General features: G+C 49.8%; 1 protein-coding gene across 2 annotated transcripts in view; it reads left to right on the forward strand.

Moving 5' to 3' along the window:
* The first annotated feature begins 446 nt into the window (after positions 1 to 446).
* The window catches only part of GRIPAP1 (GRIP1 associated protein 1), a 28973-nt gene continuing 6894 nt past the window's right edge, over positions 447 to 22525 (forward strand). For both annotated transcript variants that reach the window (XM_017888384.1, XM_017888385.1), the window contains exons 1-21: positions 447 to 518; positions 3113 to 3179; positions 3318 to 3379; positions 4431 to 4457; positions 5260 to 5367; positions 9263 to 9413; positions 11424 to 11608; positions 11802 to 11849; positions 12511 to 12542; positions 12630 to 12677; positions 12802 to 12901; positions 14312 to 14389; positions 14601 to 14693; positions 16965 to 17099; positions 18203 to 18298; positions 18629 to 18841; positions 18977 to 19090; positions 20200 to 20277; positions 20381 to 20476; positions 20601 to 20657; positions 20759 to 20858. In XM_017888384.1, coding sequence (XP_017743873.1) covers positions 477 to 518; positions 3113 to 3179; positions 3318 to 3379; positions 4431 to 4457; positions 5260 to 5367; positions 9263 to 9413; positions 11424 to 11608; positions 11802 to 11849; positions 12511 to 12542; positions 12630 to 12677; positions 12802 to 12901; positions 14312 to 14389; positions 14601 to 14693; positions 16965 to 17099; positions 18203 to 18298; positions 18629 to 18841; positions 18977 to 19090; positions 20200 to 20277; positions 20381 to 20476; positions 20601 to 20657; positions 20759 to 20858 — 1930 coding nt within the window. In that variant the 5' untranslated portion in view covers positions 447 to 476. The remainder of the gene's footprint in view (positions 519 to 3112; positions 3180 to 3317; positions 3380 to 4430; positions 4458 to 5259; positions 5368 to 9262; positions 9414 to 11423; positions 11609 to 11801; positions 11850 to 12510; positions 12543 to 12629; positions 12678 to 12801; positions 12902 to 14311; positions 14390 to 14600; positions 14694 to 16964; positions 17100 to 18202; positions 18299 to 18628; positions 18842 to 18976; positions 19091 to 20199; positions 20278 to 20380; positions 20477 to 20600; positions 20658 to 20758; positions 20859 to 22525) is intronic.

The raw sequence follows: 22525 nt of genomic DNA on the forward strand, positions 1-22525 counted from the left end.
AAAAAAAAAAAAAAAAAAAAAAGGCCAAAGGCTTTACAAGAGGTGGGATTCCCCTTTGGGGTCTCCCAAAGGAGGGCGGGAACAAGACCAGAGCGAAGCTTCCGCTTTCATTTCTATGGTTATTAAGTTACCCATTCTCATTAAAGGAGGATTGCGGAAGGGTGATTTTCTGTCGGCAAAGACTTCCCTAGCGACGAGTCCACCCATGAAACGGGGATGTAATAATGTCGTATCACAATGGGTGGCCTAAAAGAGCGCAAAAGCCAATCAGATGACTTACATTCTAGTAGAACGTTATATTATAGTTCACCTGACCAGTCGGTTTCGATCTCTTCTCTGCGTCTCCAAAATGCTGCCCTCCGGAATTAGGTTCTACCCCCTCCATTCCTGGCCAGTGGTTTGGTCCGACCTTAATACTGACAGGAGGCGCGAGCTGCGTTTGCGCAGAAAGCTGGCGGGGGGGTGGGGGGAGGAACATGGCGCAAGCTCTGTCTGAGGAGGAGTTTCAGCGGATGCAGGTGCCGCTCGCGGTGGGAAAGACCACCCGGCTAGGCGACCGGGGGCGGGGTAGAGAGAAGTCGTGCCATCAGCTCTGACAAGGGGTTGGTTGGGATGGACCCTGAGTTTATGGGGTGGGTCTGGAGAAGGGAAACTGAGGCTCGGAGTGGTGAGATTATTGGATTCCGAGATACTCTGCGGCTTTGAAGGTTCAACTCTGTTAGCATTGTGGGCGGGGGAGAGCGCCCTTAAGTAGGCGGTACCTTACTCAGACCTGGAGGGGATGAGACTTTTGGGCCCGTGCGGGGGACACCGTCGGCGGGTGATGATAATGGGCTTTGAGAGAAGGAGATCCTGAGAAGGCGAAACCATTTTGTCTGGAGAGGAAGGAAGCGGGTGTTGGGTCGTTTGCGTCATGGTGGTGGGAGCCCTTGAGAGGGCAGAACCATTAGCGGGTGGGAGGTGGTAAGTTTTGGGGAGATACCACTGTGCCCGGGGATTGGGGAAAGACCCCAGATGTTGTCATTGTTCCTGGGAGGTGGAGATCTGTGCCATTGGTAGTTGGTAGTGCATCCTAAGAGGGGGCGGCACTGGGGTGAAGAAGGCCATGAATGGGTAATAACATTAATCCCATTAATTGGGGGGAGGACCAGAGGAGGTAAACGAGTGATACCTTGGACTACAAGGAGGGAAGATCACTGGGCTTTGGGGAGGTACTCCCACTTGATTCTTTTGGGGGGACTCTGAGATTCAATGAAAGGCCATAGCATTGTACTATGAATGGGCCCTTGTTGAGAGGGTTCCTCACTGGGGGGCTCTGAACAGGGTCCAGCATGGGGAGGGGAGGAACTCTGAGGGAGGACAGGTAATCCAATTGGTCCTTGAATGAGGGAAACCAACTGTCCCTGTGTGAGGGACACTGAGAATGGAAGGGCGAGTTGATTAACCCATGAATGGGGAAGGCCATTGTCATCTGAAGGGGATTCTAAGTGAGTAAGAGTCATCCAACTGGCCTACCCAAGGCCTTGTAGAGGCCTACCCTGAGGGGTGTGGGGCCATTCCCATTGGATCATGACTGGAGAGATCTTGGGAGTGGAAATACCCTTGAATGAGGAACACTGATCCCATTGGGCCATGAATGAGAGAGAACTACTGGGCTTTGTTGGGGGGCAAGTCTCAGGGGGTACAAAGGGTATTCCAATTGGACCAGGTCTTGGAGAGACAGATCACTGGGTCCTGGGGAGGACAGGAGCAGGAAAGATTCTGTGAAGGCCAAGCCCTCTCACTTTGAGCAGACTACCAGAGAATAGCAAGTGGAGGCTGGTGGCGTGGGAGGGAGGGAAAAGTCCTGGTGGGGGAAGGAACCGGCCTTGCTGGGTAGAGCCAGCCTCAGGGTCCTACAGGGCTGGTAGAGAGGAGGATGCTTAATTCTTTTTTTTTTTTTTTTTTTTTTTTTGAGACAAAGTCTGTCTCTGTTACCCAGGCTGGAGTGTGCGGTGGCACGATCTCAGCTCACTGCGACCTCCACCTCCCAGGTTCAAGCAATTGTCTTATCTCAGCTTCCCTAGTAGCTGGAATTACAGGTGCGTACCACCATGCCCAGCTGATTTTTGTATTTTTAGTAGAGATGAGGGTTCACCATGTTGGCCAGGCTGGTCTTGAACTCCTGACCTCAAGTGATCTGCCCACCTTGGCCTCTGAAAGTGTTTGGATTACAGGTGTGAGCTACTGCGCCTGACACTTTCCCTTAATTCTTTTTTTTGAGACAGAGTCTCACCGTGTCACCCAAGTTGGAGTGCAGTGGTGCAATCTCGGCTCACTGCAACCTCTGCCTCCCGGGTTCAAGTGATTCTCCTGCCTCACCCTCCCGAGTAGCTGGGACTACAGGTGTGCACCACCACACCGGCTAATTTTTTATATTTTTAGTAGAGATGGGGTTTCACCATATTGGCCAGGCTGGTTTTGAACTCGTTACCTCGTGATTCACCCACCTTGACCTCCCAAAGTACTGGGATTACAGGTGTGAGCCACTGCACCTGGCCCTCCCTTAATTATTGAAGGCGGCGTGGATGTATTTTGAGAGACTTGGAGGTGGGGGGACCCTGGAAAGCCCACCTGTGAAAGTTGGGCAGAATACTTGACCCTCTTCCCTTAGGAAAGAGGGAGGAAGACAGGCCCCTACTCCCTGCTTTCAGGGGCCCCCAGGTCTGGTCAGAAAGATGGACAACACCCCTGACAGTGTGTGTTCAGTGTGTGGAAAGGTCAGCCAGGATGAGGAGGAGGAACTTTATCCTGTGGGCATGAAGAGCCAGGGAACTCACACAAGCAAGACCCTGACTGGGGCAGTGCTCTAGGGTGGCCTGAGTGCAGCATGGATTGTAGTGTGAGATGGAGGGGTGAGGCTAGCTGGGGTTATAAGTGGAGCTGGAAAAGGTGAGCCAGGGTCTGAGGGCCTGGAAGCTCACTTTGGGTGTAGCACATACAGGTCTTAAGGAGTAGCTACAGAGGAACATGGAGGGCATAAGGTCTGTGGGGCTTAGGGGCTTGGTTCCCTCATGGTAGGCTTAGGGACACTTTCCTGACCAAGTCTTTTCCCTTCCTGCCTCCCCCAAAGGCTCAGCTCCTGGAACTCCGGACAAATAACTACCAGCTTTCAGATGAACTACGCAAGAATGGTGTTGGTGAGCCAAGAGGGCCTTATTAGATGGGGGTGGCTTTGAGGCATGATGTCTGAGGTTTTCCCTCAGAGGCCTGGCAGGAAGGCCTTTCAGTTTCTTGCCACTGACTGAAGCTGAGTTTCCCTGCTTTCCTGACACCAGAACTCACCAGTCTTCGACAGAAGGTCGCCTACTTGGATAAGGAATTCAGCAAAGCTCAGAAGGTACCTCCCTCCACCCATCCATCCACCTATCCATCCACCTACCCATCCACCCTTGCCTCTACCTATCTGACTCATTCATCCCTCCAGTGAGCACCTACAGTGAACCAGACTGAATGTTGCGTGCTGTTTTCATGTAGTCATTTAGAAGATTCTCATGGAATTCTCTTTAGTTGGCTAATTTTACCTAATCCTGCTTAATTTATTGATTAATTTTAATTTACTTTTAATTCATTTCTAATTTCAGTTACTCATTCTCATTCACTGACTTTTAATTAAATATTCAAATCTATCAGTAAATCTACCTTGAATCTGCCTCCCATCCTCCACTCACACTCCTGCCTTGTGCTCCTACTTCCCATCTCTGTCCTGGTCCAGTTGGGAAAATGAGAGCAAACCCAACTCTCAGATCCTCTAAAGATGAGATAGAATATAACCTAATGTGGCCCCTCAAGACATTCAAGGTTCTCCTTTGTCACTGCTCTGTCCCCATATCTAGCCATACCTAGCACAATGTTGATACATAATATGTGCTCAATAAATATTTGTTGGATGAATGAATACAGTATGCAGAAAAGCCGGCAGTCAGGAAGTTGCACTGCTCTTTGGTAGGATGCTGATTCCCCTAAGCTGGCAATGCTCTTGGATGCCCAGCAGGGGAGCGACAGTTTCCACACTGCATGGGAAGGACAACAGAGACATGTATGGACAGATGTAGCAATGAAGCCACAATTTCTGAGCCTAGAGATCCAGCCTGTAAATGGTTAAATACCAGGGCACCTCCCTACCTCCCCCACCCCCCACCAGCCTCAAGAGCTTCCAAGAAAGGATGATTTGTGTGTGCTGGGGCCCCAGGGCAAGATTTGCATTCATTCACTCACTCACGCCTTTGGGCTCCAAATTGTCACACATGTTCTGTGGTTGAAGATGCTCCCATCCCGCAACTCCCATCATCATTGTCCTCCCAAAACGCTTGGCACAGTTGTCTACATATCCTAGTAAGGCAGTCCATCTCTGTTCACTTTAGCTCTCTTCCCACCCACCCCCACTTTAGGCACTGAGCAAGAGCAAGAAAGCTCAGGTAAGGGGATCTCTTTTGGGTGAGTGTGACTGGGAGACTGTCTTGGTGGGCTATTTCTGTATGCTGAGATTTCCTTGTACTGGCCTTTCTTTCTCTGTGTGCCCTTACGTCTGCTACTACCTCACTGCCATGTGTTGCTGTATCTGTCCTTGTTTCCCTATTTGTCTCTAACTCTGTGTTTCTTTCCTTCTCTCTCTTTCTATCCATTCCCCTGAGTCTCTTTCTGTCTCTGTCTCTGTCTTCCTGTTCCTGTCTCTCTGACTCATTTCTCTTCCCAATCTTCTCTTTGTCTCTCCCCCTCTTGTTCCTGTCTCTGTGATTTCTCTTTTTTTCTGCTTTCTCTCTCTGACTCTTTGTTTCTTCCCCACCTTTCCTCTCTCTTCCTAACTCGTTTCTTTTCCTGACCCTTCCTTCTCTTCTCCCTGTTCTGTTCTCTCCCTGTTGATTTCTGTTTGTTCCTCTCTCCATCTTTTTCACTCTCTCCTTCCCAATCCCTCTCCCCTTTTCTATCTCTCCCCCTTTCCCCATCTCTACCTCCTCTCTCCCCTATCATTATCTTCCTGTCTTTTCTTCTGCTGTCTTCCTCCCTGTATTCCCTTCTCTCTACCTTCCCATGTCTTTATCTCCCTTTCCCTGTCTCTCATTTTATCCCTCCCTGTGTCTCTTTCTCCTATATCACCTCATTCTCTGTACCCTATGTCCTCTCCCACCCATGTCATTTTCTCCCTCTCTCTGTTTCTTTGCCCTACCTCCCTATCCTTCCTGCCCTTGCTGGAGTCCTGGCCCTTGTCTGCCACTGCAGGAAGTCGAGGTATTGCTGAGTGAAAATGAGATGCTGCAGGCAAAGCTGCACAGCCAGGAGGAGGACTTCCGTTTGCAGAACAGCACGCTAATGGCCGAGTTCAGCAAGGTGCTGGTGCCTGGGATAGTCAAAGGGGAAATGAGGGGTAGGGGCCATCTGGGCTGAAACCTAACAGCAGCAGAGAGTGATTGGATAGGGTCTGGCCCTGAAGCACTGTCCGTGGTGCTGAAACAGGTCCTGGATTGCTGCTGGGGGGCAGTAATTTGACAGATAGGGCCACTAACTCTGCTGGGATTAGAAAGCTTTGAGTCCTGAGGTCAGCTGGTTCCTGGCCAAGTCACTCCTTTTATTTGAGCTTCAAGTCTCCATGTGTATAATGTCGAGTTGATGCTATGGTGCTCCAAGGTGTTGGGGGGTTTTAGGCAGAGTTCTTATGCTTAATATAGGATGGAAAAGTGTTTGAGCTTCTTCCCTTTTCTTTCTTCTCTTCATCTGACATGAGCCTGGGGTTCTACCTCTTCCAGATAATTCATCCTGGAGCTACTAATTCTATCTCTCCATTGATTTTAGTGTCCTGTCTGTTTCTAAATCTACTGGGCAGTTAGAGACATTGTCTTTTGTTCCCTCATCTATCTTCTGTATCCACAGTTAATAATTGTCTATGTTTTTAGTGTGTCTTAAGGAAAAAAGTCTCATGGCAGCAAATTTTTTTAAGATGGAGTTTCACTCTTGTTGTCCAGGCTGGAGTGCAATGGCGAGGTCTCAGCTCACTGCAACCTTTGCCTCCTGGGTTCAAGCGATTCTCCTGCCTCAGCCTCCTGGGTAGTTGGGATTACAGGCATACGCCACCATGCCTGGCTAATTTTGTATTTTTAGTAGAGATAGGGTTTCTCCATGTTGATCAGGCTGGTCTTGAACTCCCAACCTCAAGTGATCCACCCACCTTGGCCTCCCAAAGTGCTGGGATTAAAGGCATGAGCCACCGTGCCTGGCCCAAAAATGGTATTTCTAAGGCTCCATCTGAGAATATAGTGCCTGTGACCTTAAAAAAACAAAACTGAAAATAACCTTTAAGCAGATACAATACCAGGAGAGGCAGTTAAGCAAGTAGTAGTTACCAGCAGGGACTCTGTAACCAGAAGGCCTAGATTAAAATCTTGGCTCTACCTTTTACTAACTGTAACTTTGAGGAAGTTACTTAACTTGCCTGGTTCTTGGTTCCCAAATGTTTAAGATGGAAGTCATGATAATAACAGTACCTGCCTCCTCACAGGGCTTTTGTGAGGATTAAATGAATAAATGTATGTAAATCACTTAAAACAGAGCCTTGCACATAGTATCAGCTATGGAAGCATTAGCTATAATATTATCCTTCTATTAACTCATCTACCCTCTAAAATATTTGACTTTTTAACAGTTTTGTGGCCGGGCATGGTGGCTGACGCCTGTAATCCCAGCACTTTGGGAGGCCAAGGCGGGCGGATCATGAGGTCAGGAGATTGAGACCATCCTGGCTAATGTGGTAAAACCCCGTCTCTACTAAAAATACAAAAAATTAGCCGGGTGTGGTGGCATGCGCCTGTAGTCCCAGCTACTCAGGAGGCTGAGGCAGGAGAATCGCTTGAACGCGGGAGGTGGAGGTTGTAGTGAGCCGAGATTGCACCACTGCATTCCAGCCTGGGCAACAGAGCAAGACTCTGTCTCGATTAAAAAAAAAAAGCAAAAAACCAATTCTTTTGGCCAGTGCAGTGGCTTATGCCTGTAATCCTAGCACTTTGGGAACCTGAGGTGCACAGATTGCTTGAGCCCAGGAGTTTGAGACCTGCCCAGGCAACACAGCGAAACCCTGTCTCTACAAAAAAATACAGAAATTAACTGGTTATGGTGGCATATGCCTATAGTCTCAGCTACTCGGGTGGCATATGCCTATAGTCTCAGCTACTCAGGAGACTGAGGTGGGAGGATAGCTTGAGCCTGGGAGGTGGAGGCTGCAGCTCACTCTGTCGAATCCCCAGGCTCAGGTGATCCTCCCACCTCAGTTTTTGTATTTTTAGTAGAGATGGGGTTTTGCCATGTTACCCAGACTGGTCTTGAACTTCTGGGCTCAAACGATCCACCCCACTGGCCCTCTCCCAAAGTGCTTGGATTACCAGCCTGAGCCATGGCACCTGGCCATCTTACAGAGTTTTAGAGCTTAGCGTTCTATTCATATGTTCATAGCCATGTTTGAAAGACATGCCTTTATACACCAGCATAAAGTTTTAGTGGCTCTGCCACTGCCATCCAGCCTGGGCAACAGAACGAGACCCTATCTCAAAAATAAAATAATAATTATTTTGCACTTTGCCAAATTGGGCATATAGTGGGTAGGATAGACTGAATCCTGAAATATTCATTTAAAATCATTTTTTCCAACCTATGAAGATAGACTTTTTTTTTTTTTTTAAGAGACAGGGTCTTGCTATGTTGGCCATGCTGTGGTAAAGTGGCTGTTCACAGGCAAGATCATAGCACACTGCAGCCTTGAACTCTGGCCTCAAGTAGTCGTCCTGCTTCAGCCTCCCGAGTGACTGCACCCAGCAAAGGCAGACGTTTTTATCAAACAGCTTGAGTGTTTGTGTGAAGTTGATAAAATTAACACAGAAACATAATATGTATCTAATACATGAATTGGGGTTAGAGTTGTAACTTTTGTTTATCTGTTTTCAATTTCCTAACTGTTCTATTGCTATCTCATANAAAGAAAATATTGCAGGCCGGCTCGGTGCGGTGGCTCACGCCTGTAATCCCAGCACTTTGGGAGGCCGAGGTGGGCGGATCACCTGAGGTTAGGAGTTCGAGACCAGCCTGGCCAATATGGCAAAACCCCATCTCTACTAAAAATACAAAAATTAGCCGGGTATGGTGGCACATGCCTGTAGTCCCAGCTACTCAGGAGGCTGAGGCAGGAGAATCGCTTGAACCTGGATGGCAGAGGTTGCAGTGAGCCGAAATCGTGCCACTGTACTCCAGCCTAGGTGACGGAGCGAGACTTCATCTCAAAAAAAAAAAGAGAAAAAGAAAATATTGCAGGCAATAAAATAAAAATTCTCTGTAGGCCTCGATATTCTCATATGAAAATGGGGACAAGGGGCAGGGCGCAGTGGCTCACGCCTGTAATCCCAGCTCTTTGGGAGTCCAAGGCAGGCGGATCACAAGGTCAGGAGATCGAGACCATCCTGGCTAATACGGTGAAACCCCATCTCTACTAAAAATACAAAAAATGAGCTGAGCGTGGTGGCGGGTGCCTGTAGTCCCAGCTACTCGGGAGGCTGAGGCAGGAGAATGGTGTGCACCTGGGAGGCGGAGCTTGCAGTGAGCCGAGATCGCGCCACTGCACTCCAGCCTGGGCGACAGAGCGAGACTCCGTCTCAAAAAAAAAAGAAAATGGGGACAACGGATTTTCTCAGGACTGCTTCGAGAAGTGTACTTTAGCCAGGAGTTGGGCAGAGGTCTGGCTTAGTTTTATTGGCATTGTATACCTCTCCAAGACTAACGGCTGGCAATGCAGGAGCTGTCATCAGTGTTGGCCCTGGAAATGACCTGCAAGCTCTTTGTGGTGCTTAGGATGAGAGGGAGCTAACTCTGGGCCCAGGATCCAGCCCTCCACAGAAGAGGGGTGGCAGTGAGGCTGTCTGTAGCACTAACAACCTCCAGAGGAGCCTGAGGTCTTGGATTGCATCTCTGAGGTTGGAAGTAGGAAGAGGAAAATGGTTTTTGGTGTCCTCATACTTGGTATGCTCTTGGTATTTTCTGACTCTGCCACTTAAAAGATGTGTGAATTTGAAATTGTTTAACATCTCTGTGCCTCAATGTCCTTATTTGTAAAGTGGGAGGGCACCTACATCATAGGGTCATTATGGGAATTAAGTGAATTGTAAAGTACATGGACAAATGCTATATAGGTTTCAGCAAATACTGTTCTGATTCTCTGCTTCTCTGCCCCTTCTCTTCCTCTGTTCAGCTCTGCAGCCAGATGGAACAGCTGGAGCGAGAGAACCAGCAACTGAAGGAGGGGGCTGCAGGAGCAGGGGTTGCCCAAGCTGGGCCCCTCGTGGATGGGGAGCTGCTGAGGCTGCAGGCTGAAAACACAGCCTTGCAGAAGAACGTGGCAGGTGCATAGAGGCCCTCCTGGGGATGTGGGGACCTTGGGGCTTGAGTAGGGCAAGAAAGGCTGTCATCCTCTCAGGGGAAGGAGAAGGGCTTCAGAAATAGAGTTGGCCCCATGCCCTGTGTGGCTTTGGACAAGCCATTTCACCTCTCTGAGCGAAAGCCTTGTCATCTACACAGTTCATGTAGTGATGTCTGTCACCCAGAAGATTGTAGTAGAGATAAAAGGTAATATCATTCTGCATTAGTTCAGTGTCTGATACTAGCAGATGTTACAGATTAGCAGCTTGAATGTCAAAAAGGAGATATTTGCTAAGTGGAAGAAGTGAATGGAGTGTTGGGAAGATTCTGAGCCCAGATTGTAAGTGGGGTCTGGGATGAAAGCTGAAAGAAAGCTTGATAGAGTGTGGGAGCATGTGGTATGTGGAACTTTGGAGAGCAGCTGGGACGTCTGTGGTGGTGGATGCTGGTTCCATGACTAGGAGGGAGACTTAGTAGAATGTGGATGGGAATTAGGAGGCTCTAGGAGGGATTCAGCTATAAGTCAATGGTGGCACATGGTGGGCATGGCCTTCAAGGGCTATGGGTGGGGCTTGAAGGATTGAGAATGGGATTTGTGAAAGCAGCTTGGGCTAATAGTAAACAGAATCTTAGTGGTTGATAGGGCTTAAAATATTTGTGAGAGGCTGGGCACAGTGGCTCATACCTGTGATTCCAGCACTCTGGGAGACCGAGGCAGAAGGATCTCTTGAGGCTAGGAGTTCAAGACCAGTCTGGGCAACATAGCAGGACCTTGTGTGTACTAAAAATAAAATAATTAGGCCAGGCGCGGTGGCTCACACCTGTAATCCTAGCACTTTCGGAGGCCAAGGTGGGCAGATCGCCTGAGGTCAGAAGTTCAAGACCAACCTGGCCAACATGGCGAAACCCCGTTTCTATTAAAAATACAATAATTAGCCAGGTTTGGTGGAGCATGCCTGTAATTCCAGCTACTTGGGAGGCTAAGGCAGAAGAATCACTTGAACCTAGGAGGCAGAGTTTCCAGTGAGCCGAGATCACACCACTGTACTCCAGCCTGGGTGACAGAGAGAGACTCCATGTCAAGAAAATAAACAAATAAATAAATAATAAAATAAAAAAATTAGGCATGGTGTGCACTTGTAGTCCCAGCTACTTGGGAGGATCGCTTGAGCCCAGGAGTTTGAGGTTGCAGTGAGCTATGATTGCACCACTGCACACCAGCCTGGGCAACAGAGCAAGACTGTCTAGGGAAAAAGTTTTTTTTTGAGACGGAGTCTCGCTCTGTCACCCAGGCTGGAGTGCAATGGCTCGATCTTGGCTCAATGCAACCTCCGCCTCCTGGGTTCAAGCGATTCTCCTGCCTCGGCCCCATGAGTAGCTGGGATTACAGGCGCGTGCGCTACCACACCCGCCTAATTTTTGTATTTTTAGTAGAGACTGGGTTTCACTATGTTGGTCAGGCTGGTCTTGAACTCCTGACCTCGTGATCCACCCGCCTTGGCCTCCCAAAGTGCTGGGATTACAGGTGTGAGCCACCGTGCCTGGCCAGGGAAAAGATTTTGGGGAGGCTGAGACAGGAGGATTGCTTGAGCTCAGGAGTTCAAGACCAGCCTGGGCAATGTAGTGAGACCTTGTCTCTACAATAACTCAAAAAATTAGCCCGGGGTGATGGCACACACCTCTGATCCCAGCTACTTGGGAGAGTGAGGTGGGAGAATCACTTGAGCCCAGGAGGTCAAGGCTGCAGTGAACTGTAATCATTCCACTGCACTCCAGCCTGGGTGACATAACAAGTCCCTGTCTCAACAAAAAAAAAAAAAAAAAAAAGTTAGAGGCATGGATAGAGCTGAACCTTGGTCTTTTATGCATGTGGTCATTTGGCGCAGGGGCTCTGCCACCTGAGGGGTTGAAGGCCAGTTCTCCCTCTGTTCGACGCATGGCAAGAGACTTCAGAGACCACCTCATCCATAATATATCCCTGTTCTACTCACCAGCGCTGCAGGAACGCTATGGGAAAGAAGCCAGGAAGTCCTCAGCTGTCAGTGAGGGCCAGGGGGACCCCCCAGGGGGCCCAGCCCCCACCGTCCTGGCCCCCATGCCATTGGCAGAGGTGGAGCTGAAATGGGAAATGGAGAAAGAGGAGAAGAGATTGCTCTGGGAGCAGCTGCAAGGCTTAGAGGTGAATCTGGGTCTGTTGGAGCTGGAGACAGAAGGCAGGGCAGATGTTCTACCTCTGTCTATAGTCCCACGGAGATGGCTGTGATGTCACACCATCTTGTGGGCTGATGGGGTGAGGGAGGCAGATGGGCAGGGGAAGGCTTCTCCCTGTCCTTGCTGACAACAACCCTCCCATCCCTCATCCTTCCCTGCAGAGCTCAAAGCAGGCCGAAACATCCAGGCTGCAGGAGGAACTTGCTAAGGTGCGGCTGCTTGGCTCTCTCCCATTTTACTCCCAATCTGCTGGATTCTTTCCCATTGCATTCCCAATCCTAGGGCAGAAGGGGCATTGTACCCCATCAAAGCCTAGGTTTCATCATCTGTGAAATGGAGAGACTCACACCTATGCCTCAGTTACTTTCAGTATGGAATGGGCTAATGTGGTCCCACTATATCTTGTGCATGATAAGTTTCATCCCATCCATCTCCTCTCAGCTTTGCCCATTCACTCATTCATTCATTCATGCAAGCATTTACAGACTCCTGGCTCTTATCTTAGGACCTGGAGACCCAGGGATGAGGCACCCAGTCATGATCCTGCTTTCCAGGCCCCCCAGGCTAGCCATTCTATAACATGGCCATTGGCCACTATTTTGGGAGCATAAATACTGGGCTTTGGAGCCTGAAGGATCTGGGTGGAGATAATACTGTTGTTGCTGACCAGCTGGGCAACCAAAGACTCAGTTTCCCCATTTGTAAAATGTAGTACTCACTTCTCAGGGCTATTTTGAGGATTCCACAAGATAACATAAGTAAATCCTGGCTTCCAAAAAGGACTTCATAAGAAGTGTCTATATTTATTAATTTTGTATTTGTCTTTATATTATTCTCAATGTTATCACTTGTCTGCACCCCTCTCCCCAGCTCTCCGAGAAACTGAAAAAGAAACAAGAAAGGTAAATTTCTTTTCCTAGGGGTACTGGGGCTGAGGGGGGGATTAACTTACGGAACTGACCCATCTACATCTGTCCTTCTGTGCCCAGTTTTTGCCGTCTGCAGACAGAAAAGGAGACTCTATTTAATGACAGCAGGTAACTGCCAGATTTGCAGGCATTGGTGGACAATTGGAACAGTGCCTAGTGAAGACTACAGGGGCAGAGCTAGGAGACTGGGCCTCAAGCCATGCCCAACACACCCCCTCCTCATCACCCCTAGGAACAAGATTGAGGAATTACAACAACGGAAGGAAGCTGATCACAAAGCCCAGTTGGCTCGAACCCAGAAGCTGCAGCAGGAACTTGAGGCTGCAAATCAGGTGATGGGGGCTGGGTTCTGAGATCCCCGGGGTAGGGGCTAGGACTGGGAGCCTGGAGAGGTCTGAGGTCCATGGAGGCTGGCTGGGGAGTCTGAGATTTCCTGTGTTGGAAATGGATTCTAGGGCACCCCAGGAGCTAGGAAAATGGGAACTGGAGAGCCCTTGGAATTGTTATAGGAGTCTTTGTGAGTGTAAGATCTCAGGGGGCTAAGGACTTTGGGGGCTGTGTGCTATAAGTTTGTGTAAATATGAAACTCCTGGAGGTTTGAGACCACAGTCTGGATGAATCTGTGGTCACTAGGGCCTAGGACCAGGAATTGGGGTAAGTCTGAACTCCCTGGGCACTGGGTGACTTTGAGACCTTTAGGGGCTGGGATATCAGTAAATTTGGGACTCCCAAGGGCTGAGGACATGGCTGGGTAGATATACGACTTTCAAGGGTGAGACAGTTGGGGCTGAAGGCTGAGTGCATTTGAGACCCTCAGGATCTGGGCGCTGGCTTGGGCCTAAGACACCTAGGAAGTGGGATCATATGGGCTAGGTAGTCCTGAGATCCTTGGGGCTGTGAACAAAAGCTGGTCAGTCTGAGACCTCCAGGGGCTGGAGCAAAAGTTTAGGTGGGTCTGAGGCTCCTGAGGACTGGGGGCTGGATGACTCTGAAGCCTCTGGGTTTCCTTCTAGAAAAGGTGAGTCTGAGGTCCCTTGGAATGGAGGATATGGTGGCTTGTGGTTCTGAAGTCCCTAGAAACTGGGAACATGGGGTCTAAGACAGGAGTCTGGGTAAAGCTGAGACCCCCAGGAACTGGTGGTTAGCTGGGTCTGAAGATCCCAAGAGACTGGGGAGCAGAGTGACAGGTGAAGGAGTCAGTCTGAGAGTTCACCAGGACCTGGCAACTAGGAGGTTGTGAGTTTGAGACTTCTAGGATCTGGGACTATGAGTTTGGGTGGATCTCACTTGGGAGATAGGGACATGGGAGATGAGTGTGTCTGAAACCCCTGGTGGTTGGGATTGGGAGGCTGGGTGAAGCTGTCATCCTTGTGTGCTGACTACATCTGAGATCCATGGGGCTGACTGTGTCTGAGAATCCTGGAGCTCCCAAGCTGGAATCTGGGTGAGTATGAGACCTCTTATGGATGGGAGCTGAGTGAGTTTGAACCACGCAGGAGCTATGGCCAGGAGACTAGATGTGCCTGAGATCTTGGAGGCTGGGATAGAGGGGCTGACTGTGTCTGAAGCCCCTGAGGGTAGTGACCTGGCGTCTGGGTGAACCTGAGATTGCTGCTGGCTAGATAGTCTGAGACCCACAGGTGCTGGGAACATGCTGTCGGGTGGACAAAGAGGGAGTCTGTATGGTTGTATGTACCCCAGGAGAGGCTGAGGTGTAAAATGGGCTCCCCTGGTCTCCACAGAGCTTGGCAGAGCTGAGAGATCAGCGGCAAGGGGAACGCCTGGAACATGCGGCAGCTTTGCGGGCCCTACAAGATCAGGTATGTTGTACTGGTTGGGCTCAGGGAGCTGGGGTTCAGGATGGGGGCAGCCTGAGTGGGTACTACATAGGCAGGCAAGGTCCCAGGGGTCCTGCTTTCCCCAGGCCTTCGTGTGTGTTTGTGTGTGTGTGTGTCCTTTCTTTCTTGGCTGTGGGTAGGTCCTGTCCCCCTGTTCTGGACCCACTCTCACCTGCTGTGGGCATGGGGCCAGGTATCCATCCAGAGTGCAGATGCACAGGAACAAGTGGAAGGGCTTTTGGCTGAGAACAATGCCTTGAGGACTAGCCTGGCTGCCCTGGAGCAGGTAAAGGACACCTGGGGGCCCTTGCTGATCCCTGTCTTGTTCCCCCATCTCCATCTGTTTCTGGTACACATCAGGGTAGGGTGGTCTGGACCCCATGCTATTCTCCTGTCTTTGTTTCTGTTGCTCCTTTCAGTTGGCATCCAGCCCTCTTCTCTCTGGCCATCCATCCCTACTTTTTTTTAACTTTAAATTTTATTAGGGAGGCTGAGGCAGGAGAATTGCTTGAACCAGGACCCAGGAGGCAGAGGTTGCAGTGAGCCGAGACCACGCCACTGTACTCTAGCCTGGGTGACAGAGCAATTCTCTGTCTCAAAAAAAAAAAAAAAAAAAACCGGGCTTGGTGGCTCACACCTGTAATCCCAGAACTTTGGGAGGCCAAGGCAGGCGGATCACCTGAGGTCAGGAATTCGAGACCAGCCTGACCAACATAGAGAAACCCCATCTCTACTAAAAATACAAAATTAACTGGGTATGGTGGCAGGCGCCTGTAATCCCAGCTACTCAGGAGGCTGAGGTGGGAGAATCGCTTGAGCCCGGGAAGCGGAGGTTGCGGTGAGCTGAGATCTGTGCCATTGCACTTCCAGCCTGGGCAACAAGAGTGAAACTCCATCCAAAAAAAAAAAAAAACTTATTGGCCGGGCGTGGTGGCCCACACCTGTAATCCAGCACTTTGGGAGGCAGAGGTGGGGCAGATCACCTGACATCAGGAGTTCTGAGACAGCCCTGGCCAACATGGTGAAACCTCGTCTTCTAATAAAAATTACAAAAATTATTCGGCCGGCGGCGGTGGGCTCACGCCTGTAAATCCCAGCAACTTTTGGGAAGACCGAAGGCGGGAGGATCACGAGGTCATGGAGATCGAGAACCATCTTGGCTAACATGGTGAAACCCCGTCTCTACTAAAAATACAAAAAAATTAGCTGGGCGTGGGTGGCAGGAGCCTGTAGTCCCAGCTACTTGGGAAGGCTGGAGGCAGGAGAATGGCGAAACCCGGAGGCAGACCTTGCAGTGGGCCGAGGATTGCCTCCACTGCACTCCAGCCTAGGCCGACAGAGTGGAGACTCCATCTCAAAAAAAAAAAGAAAAAAATTTTGCCTGGCGTCAGTGCTCCACCTATAATCCCAGCACGTTGGGAGGCCTGAGACGGGCCGGATCACCTGGGTCCCCGGAGTTTGAGATCAGCCTGGCCAATATGGTGAAACCTCGTCCTTCTATAAAAATAAAAAAAATTAGCTGGGCATGGTGGCGCACGCCGTGTAATCCCAGCTACTTGGGAGCTGAGGCAGGAGAAGTGCTTGAACCCTGGGAGGCAGAGGTTGTAGTGGGAGCCGATATCGTGCCACTGCACCCAGCCTTGGGTTGCGGAGTGAGACTCGTCTCAAAAAAAAAAAAAAAAAAAAAAAAAAAGCCGGGTGTGGTGGTGCCTATAATTCCAGCTACTTGGGAGGCTGGGAGGCTGAGGTAGGAGAATCGATTGAACCTGGGAGGCGGAGGCTGCAGTGAGCTGAGATGGTGCCACTGCACTCCAGCCTAGGTGACAGAGCAAGACTCCATCTCAAAAAAGAGAAAAAAAATTATTTTGTAGAGACAGGGTCTCACTGTGTTGCCCAGACTGGCTCAAACTTCCGGCCTCAAGCTGTCTTCCCACCTCGGCCTCCCAAAGTGCTGGGATTACAGACGTGAGCCACTGTGCTTGGCCTATCTCTGCTTTTCTTTCTTTCTGGTTTCTCTCTAGTAAAGTGCATGAAATGTACTAATCTTAAGTGTACACTCAGTGAATCCTCTCTTCCTCTCTCTCTGCCTCTGTCCCTCTCTTTTCTCTTTCTCTCCCCGCCACCATAGCCACTACCCAGATCAAAGTATAAAGCACTTTTAGTACCCCAGAAGGTCCCCTTTATCCCTTCAAAGTCAGTCTCCCCCAGAAGTAACCATTATTCTGATCTCTAGCAACATAAGATTCATTTCGCTTGTTCTTTAACTTCATATAAATGGAATCAGCTGCTCTTTGTCTCTGACTTCTTTCTGGTAGCACTATGTAAGTTTATCCACGTGCAACACAGGTGTGTTCTCTTATTGTTGTGTGGTATTCCATTGTATGAACATGCCACATTTACCCATTCTCTTCATTGCTTTTCTGTTTGAAATTTCCTCTCTCTTCCTGGTTCTCTTCCCACCTCCCTCCCTGTTTCCCTGGAACTAGGAGGCTCATACCCTGTCCCTGGCCCCTGGGGTCCCTTTCACTATACTTCTTATCACCACTACTTTCTCCAGATCCAAACAGCAAAGACCCAAGAACTGAATATGCTCCGGGAACAGACCACTGGGCTGGCAGCTGAGTTGCAGCAGCGGCAGGCTGAGTACGAGGACCTTATGGGACAGAAAGATGACCTCAACTCCCAGCTCCAGGTAACACCTTTGGCTCTGGCCTGTCTCTTCCTAGTTCCCTAGTAATGGCCCGGGGAAGTCCCCAGTAAGGTAGAGTGGGAAGACTGGAGTCAGGAGGACTTAGGTTCCAGTCTGGCTCCCTAACTTATTAGCACTTTTGTGTTCTGGGACAAGTCATTTCACTTCTCTGAAACTAGCCTCTTCAGTTAGTTAGGATATCCATTCTTTTTCATTTTATTTTTATTTCTTATTTTATTTTATTTTATTTATTTACTTTTTGAGATGGAGTCTCACTCTGTCGCCCAGGCTGGAGTGCAGTGGCACTATCTCAGCTCACTGCAGCCTCCGCCTCCTGGGTTCAAGTGATTCTCCCGCCTCAGCCTCCCAAGTAGCTGGGATTACAGGCGCCTGGCACCACACCCAGCTAATTTTGTATTTTTAGTGGAGATGGGGTTTCACCATGTTGTTCAGGCTGGTCTCAAACTCCTGACCTCAGGAGATCCACCCGACTCAGCCTCCCAAAGGATATCCATTCTGATTCCATAATACAAACCAGAATAATAGTAGATTAAATAAGATACAAATTTAGTTTTCTCTCATTAAAAGTCCAGGTATGTTGTTCAGGGGTGGAATGATGGCTTTCCAGTCATCAGTGACCCAGTTCTTTCTCCATTGCTGTTCCTCCACCTTCAACACAAGACATTTATCTTGGCATCCAAGACAGTTGCTGAAGCTCCCCGACCATCATGTTTGTATTCTATCTGGAAGGAAGGAGGAAAGGGGGCAGGGAAGAATGTGCCTCTTTCCTTTAAGAGCATAACCTAAATTACACTCACTACTTCCACATACACAAATAAATCACATGGCCACACCTAACCATGAGGGAGGAGGGGAAACATCTGCTAGACAGCTGTATGCCTGATTATAAATTTTATTGCTAGGAAAGTAAGGGAGAATGAATACTGGGGAGCAACTAGCAGTCTCTGCTATATTTCCTATCCAGAAATTGAGATCACAATACCAACTTTCCCAGGGAGAAGGAGATGGTCTACCAGATGGTCCTGGGTGACTAGCACCTACTGGATGCTCTTTATCAAACTCTTTCCCCTTGGTGTCTGCATTAGGAGTCATTACGGGCCAATAGTCGGCTGCTGGAACAACTTCAAGAAATAGGGCAGGAGAAGGAGCAGTTGACCCAGGAACTACAGGAGGCTCGGAAGGTAGGGGAACATGAGGGTTGAGGGGAGAGGATGAGGGGTAGGAATTGGCTCAGTCCATGGGGATGGGAAGAGGTGATATAGCCAAATATGTGGGGATAGGAGGGAAAGGAAAATTGACTGGTTTGTGGTTGACTAGTTTCTTGGCCAAATCCATCAGAGTGGGAGGGGAAAGAAAGAAAGTGACCAGTTCTATAAGGATGGGTGAGTGCCTTAGCCAGTTCAATGGGGATGGGAGTGGAGTTTGGCTAGTTCTTTGGGCATGGGAAGAGGGTGGGAGGCCTTTTTTCAATGTTGTGGAATGAAGTTGACTGCCATCGTCCTGGTCCCCAGAGTGCTGAGAAGCGGAAGGCCATGCTGGATGAGCTAGCAATGGAGACGCTGCAAGAGAAGTCCCAGCACAAGGAAGAGCTGGGAGCAGTTCGTCTACGGCATGAGAAGGAGGTGCTGGGGGTGCGTGCCCGCTATGAGCGTGAGCTCCGAGAGCTGCATGAAGACAAGAAGCGTCAGGAGGAGGAGCTCCGTGGGCAGATCCGGGAGGAGAAGGTGGGTGGGTAGATGACGATGCCCTTCTTCCTCTAAAACCTGGGGACCACAGTGTTGCTGATAGGCCAATGGGTGGCGTGCATCAGGTGCCCACTCCTCTGCCTGCCTGGCCCATGACAGTCTGCCCCATCCCAGGCCCGGACACGGGAGCTGGAGACTCTCCAGCAGACAGTGGAAGAACTTCAAGCTCAGGTACACTCCATGGATGGAGCCAAGGGCTGGTTTGAACGGCGCTTGAAAGAAGCCGAGGTGAGTTGGTGATGCCTGGTGAGGAACAAGAGGTTGATTGGGGCCCTCATGTCAAACCAGAGAAACAGGAGTAGTCAGGCCCTGGAACTTCCCGAGATTTTCTGGACTTAGGGATATCCCCACAGTCCCCTGGCTCAATAGCAGCTCTCTGAAGTGGATCAGGGGATGGCCATCAGATAGGACAGACTGTCATGTGTTTTGGCTGCCCTGCCTTTATGCAAATTTGGAAAGGCACCTCTTTCTCCTGAAACTGTACTTCTGTCAGGAAATTAATGCAATACACTGATGTTATTTGAATAAGAACCTGCTGGGTGCGGTGGCTTATGCCTGTAATCCCAGCATTTTGGGAGGCCGAGGTGGGCGGATCACTTGAGGTCAGGAGTTCAAGACCAGCCTGGCCAACATGGTGAAACCCTGTCTCTACTAAAATACAAAATTAGCTGGGCATGGTGGCCGGTGCCTGTAATTCCAGCTACTCAGGAAGCTGAGGCAGGAGAATCACTTGAACCCAGGAGGCAGAGGTTGCAGTGAGCTGAGATTGTGCCACTGCACTCCAGCCTGGGTGACAAAGCGAGACTCTGTCTCAAAAAAAGAACCTTTGTTGCCATTTTCTGGAAATCTCATGATACATTGAAAGGCATTGTCATGTAGCAGTGAAGAGCACAGGCTGGAGCCAGTTGTTTGTCTAGGTTTGAATCCTGGCTGGGCCGTTTCCTAGCTGTGTGACCTTGGGCAGTTTATCTGACCTCTCTGTGGCCTGTTTTCATCAATGGTAGAAAGGGGATAACAATAATACCTACCATCTAGGTATTACGGGAGGATTACAGAAAATGAGTTAATATATGTAAAACCCTTAGAACATTCTTGGCACATAGTAAGCGCTGTATGTTTTGTTAAATAAAATAAAATGTAAATGCAAATCTAGGTCAACCATGTGAATGGTGCAGCTTTAGATGTGACACTTCTGTATACTGCCTAAGGGCATGTGGGGTTCCCTGCAGGAGGGTCATTTCTGCATACCTCTGGGCCCCCATTGCAGTCCCTCATACCCCTAACTGGGCATAATATCTTCTGGGGGGCTGTGGCCAGACCTGGGACTTGTCTTGTAGGAATCCCTGCAGCAGCAGCAGCAGGAACAAGAGGAAGCCCTCAAGCAGTGTCGGGAGCAGCATGCTGCCGAGCTGAAGGTGCCTCTCGCATGATGGTGTTCCTCTCTCCAGACAGTGACGGGCCCTCCTGGGAGGACAGAGGCTTCCCAAGCCAATGCCTAAGCTGCTTTCTGCTTTGCAGGACAAGGAGGAGGAGCTACAGGATGTGCGGGATCAGCTCGAGCAGGCCCAGGAAGAGCGGGACTGCCACCTGAAGACCATTAGCAGCCTGAAGCAGGTCAGTGGTCCTTGCACAGCCCCCAGACACACCCCTGATCCTCAGCGTGCAGGAGAGGCAGGGAGGGAGCATGCTTCAGGCAGCCCTTCCGGAACCTACCAGCCATGCCTGCTTTTTCACACAGGAAGTGAAGGACACAGTGGATGGGCAGAGGATTCTGGAGAAGAAGGGCAGTGCTGCGGTAAGACTGAGGGGTGCCCAAGCACGGCTCCCTCCTACCTGCAACCTCCCTCCTATGGGCCCACTGGGCCTTAGTCCTCATCTTACCCCTGTCCCCCACAGCTCAAGGACCTCAAGCGGCAGCTGCATTTGGAGCGGAAACGGGCAGATAAGCTGCAGGAGCGGCTGCAGGACATCCTTACTAATAGCAAGAGCCGCTCAGGTGAGGGACCAGGACAGGGAGAGGAGGCTGAGGCATGGGGAAGGCAGTGCCTGGGCCTGCAGGCTGCAGGTCAGTCCTGGATCTTCCTTAGCTGTGCTTTCCTGCTTCTGTTGCTCTGGAACTCCATCTGTCTTTTACCTTTTCTCTGTCTCTCCTCTGATTCTTTCTCTGCATTTTCTCTTTATTTCTATCTCTCTGTCTCGTTTTTGCCCTGTCTCTTCTCAGTTTCTGTCTCTGCCTCTGTCTCAGTTTGTTCTCTCTCTTTCCTGTATATTTGCCTTTATCTCTTTTTTCTCTCTTTTTTTTTTTTTTTTTTTTTTTTGAGACAGAGTTTCACTCTTGTTGCCCAGGCTGGAGTGCAATGGTGTGATCTCCGCTCACTGCAACCTCCGCCTCCCGGGTTCAAGCAATTCTCCTGCCTCGGCCTCCTGAGTAACTGGGATTACAGGCATGCACCACCACACCCGGCTAATTTTGTATTTTTAGTAGAGGCAGGGTTTCTCCATGTTGGTCAGGATGGTCCCAAACTCCCAACCTCAGGTGATCTGCCTGCCTCAGCCTCCCAAAGTGTTGGGATTACAGGCATGAGCCACTGCGCCCAGCGCCCCCTTACTTTTCTCTGTCCCTTTATCTTTTCCCACCACTCTATCTCTGTCTCCTCTTCCTCTCTCTTCTGTTTGTCTGTTTATATCTCTGTCTCCTCACTATATGTCCTACGTTACACACTCCCACACCTCACTTGGCGTTTCTAAATCTATTGTATACAATCTCTCATTCTATAAATCTCCACACTCAAGTACAGGATGCCTGATATAAAACTCCCTGAGTCCCTGCCCTCCAGAAGCCCCCAGTTGAGCTAGGGAGACAGACTTATACACAGTCAGCAACACTGTGGTGTTTTCATTATACAACTAATCCAATCTGTTATTTCTGCCACTTCAAGCAGAAGACACACACACACACACGCACAACTTTAGTTGCTTCAGCCTTTTTTTAGACGGGGATGGCCTATAAATACATTTAAGTAAGTGAAATGCAGTGATGGCTCTGTTGTATCTCCTAGATCACAGACTCAAAGAAAACTTGGTCCCTTGTTCCCCTACTCGGGATATCTATGGATCCCCACTCAGTCACCCCACCCTTGCCAGAGATCCTTGAGGGCTTTAAGTGACGTGGCAAAACAAATGTATCTCTCACCAAATTAATTTCTCTCTGAGGCACTCAGTCTCCCGAAGTAACCTTTCTTTATAAAGGAGGAGTTTTGTTTCTGTTTTATCACAGACGAATGTAAGAATCTTGGGAAAGGTATAATCCCAGCACTTTGGGAGGCCAAGGTGGGTGGATCACCTGAGGTCAGGAGTTCAAGACCAGCCTGGCCAACATGGTGAAACCCTGTCCCAACTAAAAATACAAAAAAATTAGCTGGGCCTGGTGGTGGGCACCTGTAATCCCAGCTGCTTCGGGAGGCTGAGTCAGGAGAATTGCCTGAACCCAGGAGGCAGGGGTTGCAGTGAGCCAAGATTGCGGCATTGCACTCCAGCCTAGGCGACAAGAACGAAACTCTGTCTAAAAAAAAAAGAAAAGGCCGGGCGCGGTGGCTCAAGCCTGTAATCCCAGCACTTTGGGAGGCCGAGACGGGCGGATCACGAGGTCAGGAGATCGAGACC

This window comes from Rhinopithecus bieti, unplaced genomic scaffold (genome assembly GCF_001698545.2).
Source record: "Rhinopithecus bieti isolate Rb0 unplaced genomic scaffold, ASM169854v2 scaffold_18349, whole genome shotgun sequence".
In the NCBI taxonomy this organism is placed as follows: Eukaryota; Metazoa; Chordata; class Mammalia; order Primates; family Cercopithecidae; genus Rhinopithecus; species Rhinopithecus bieti.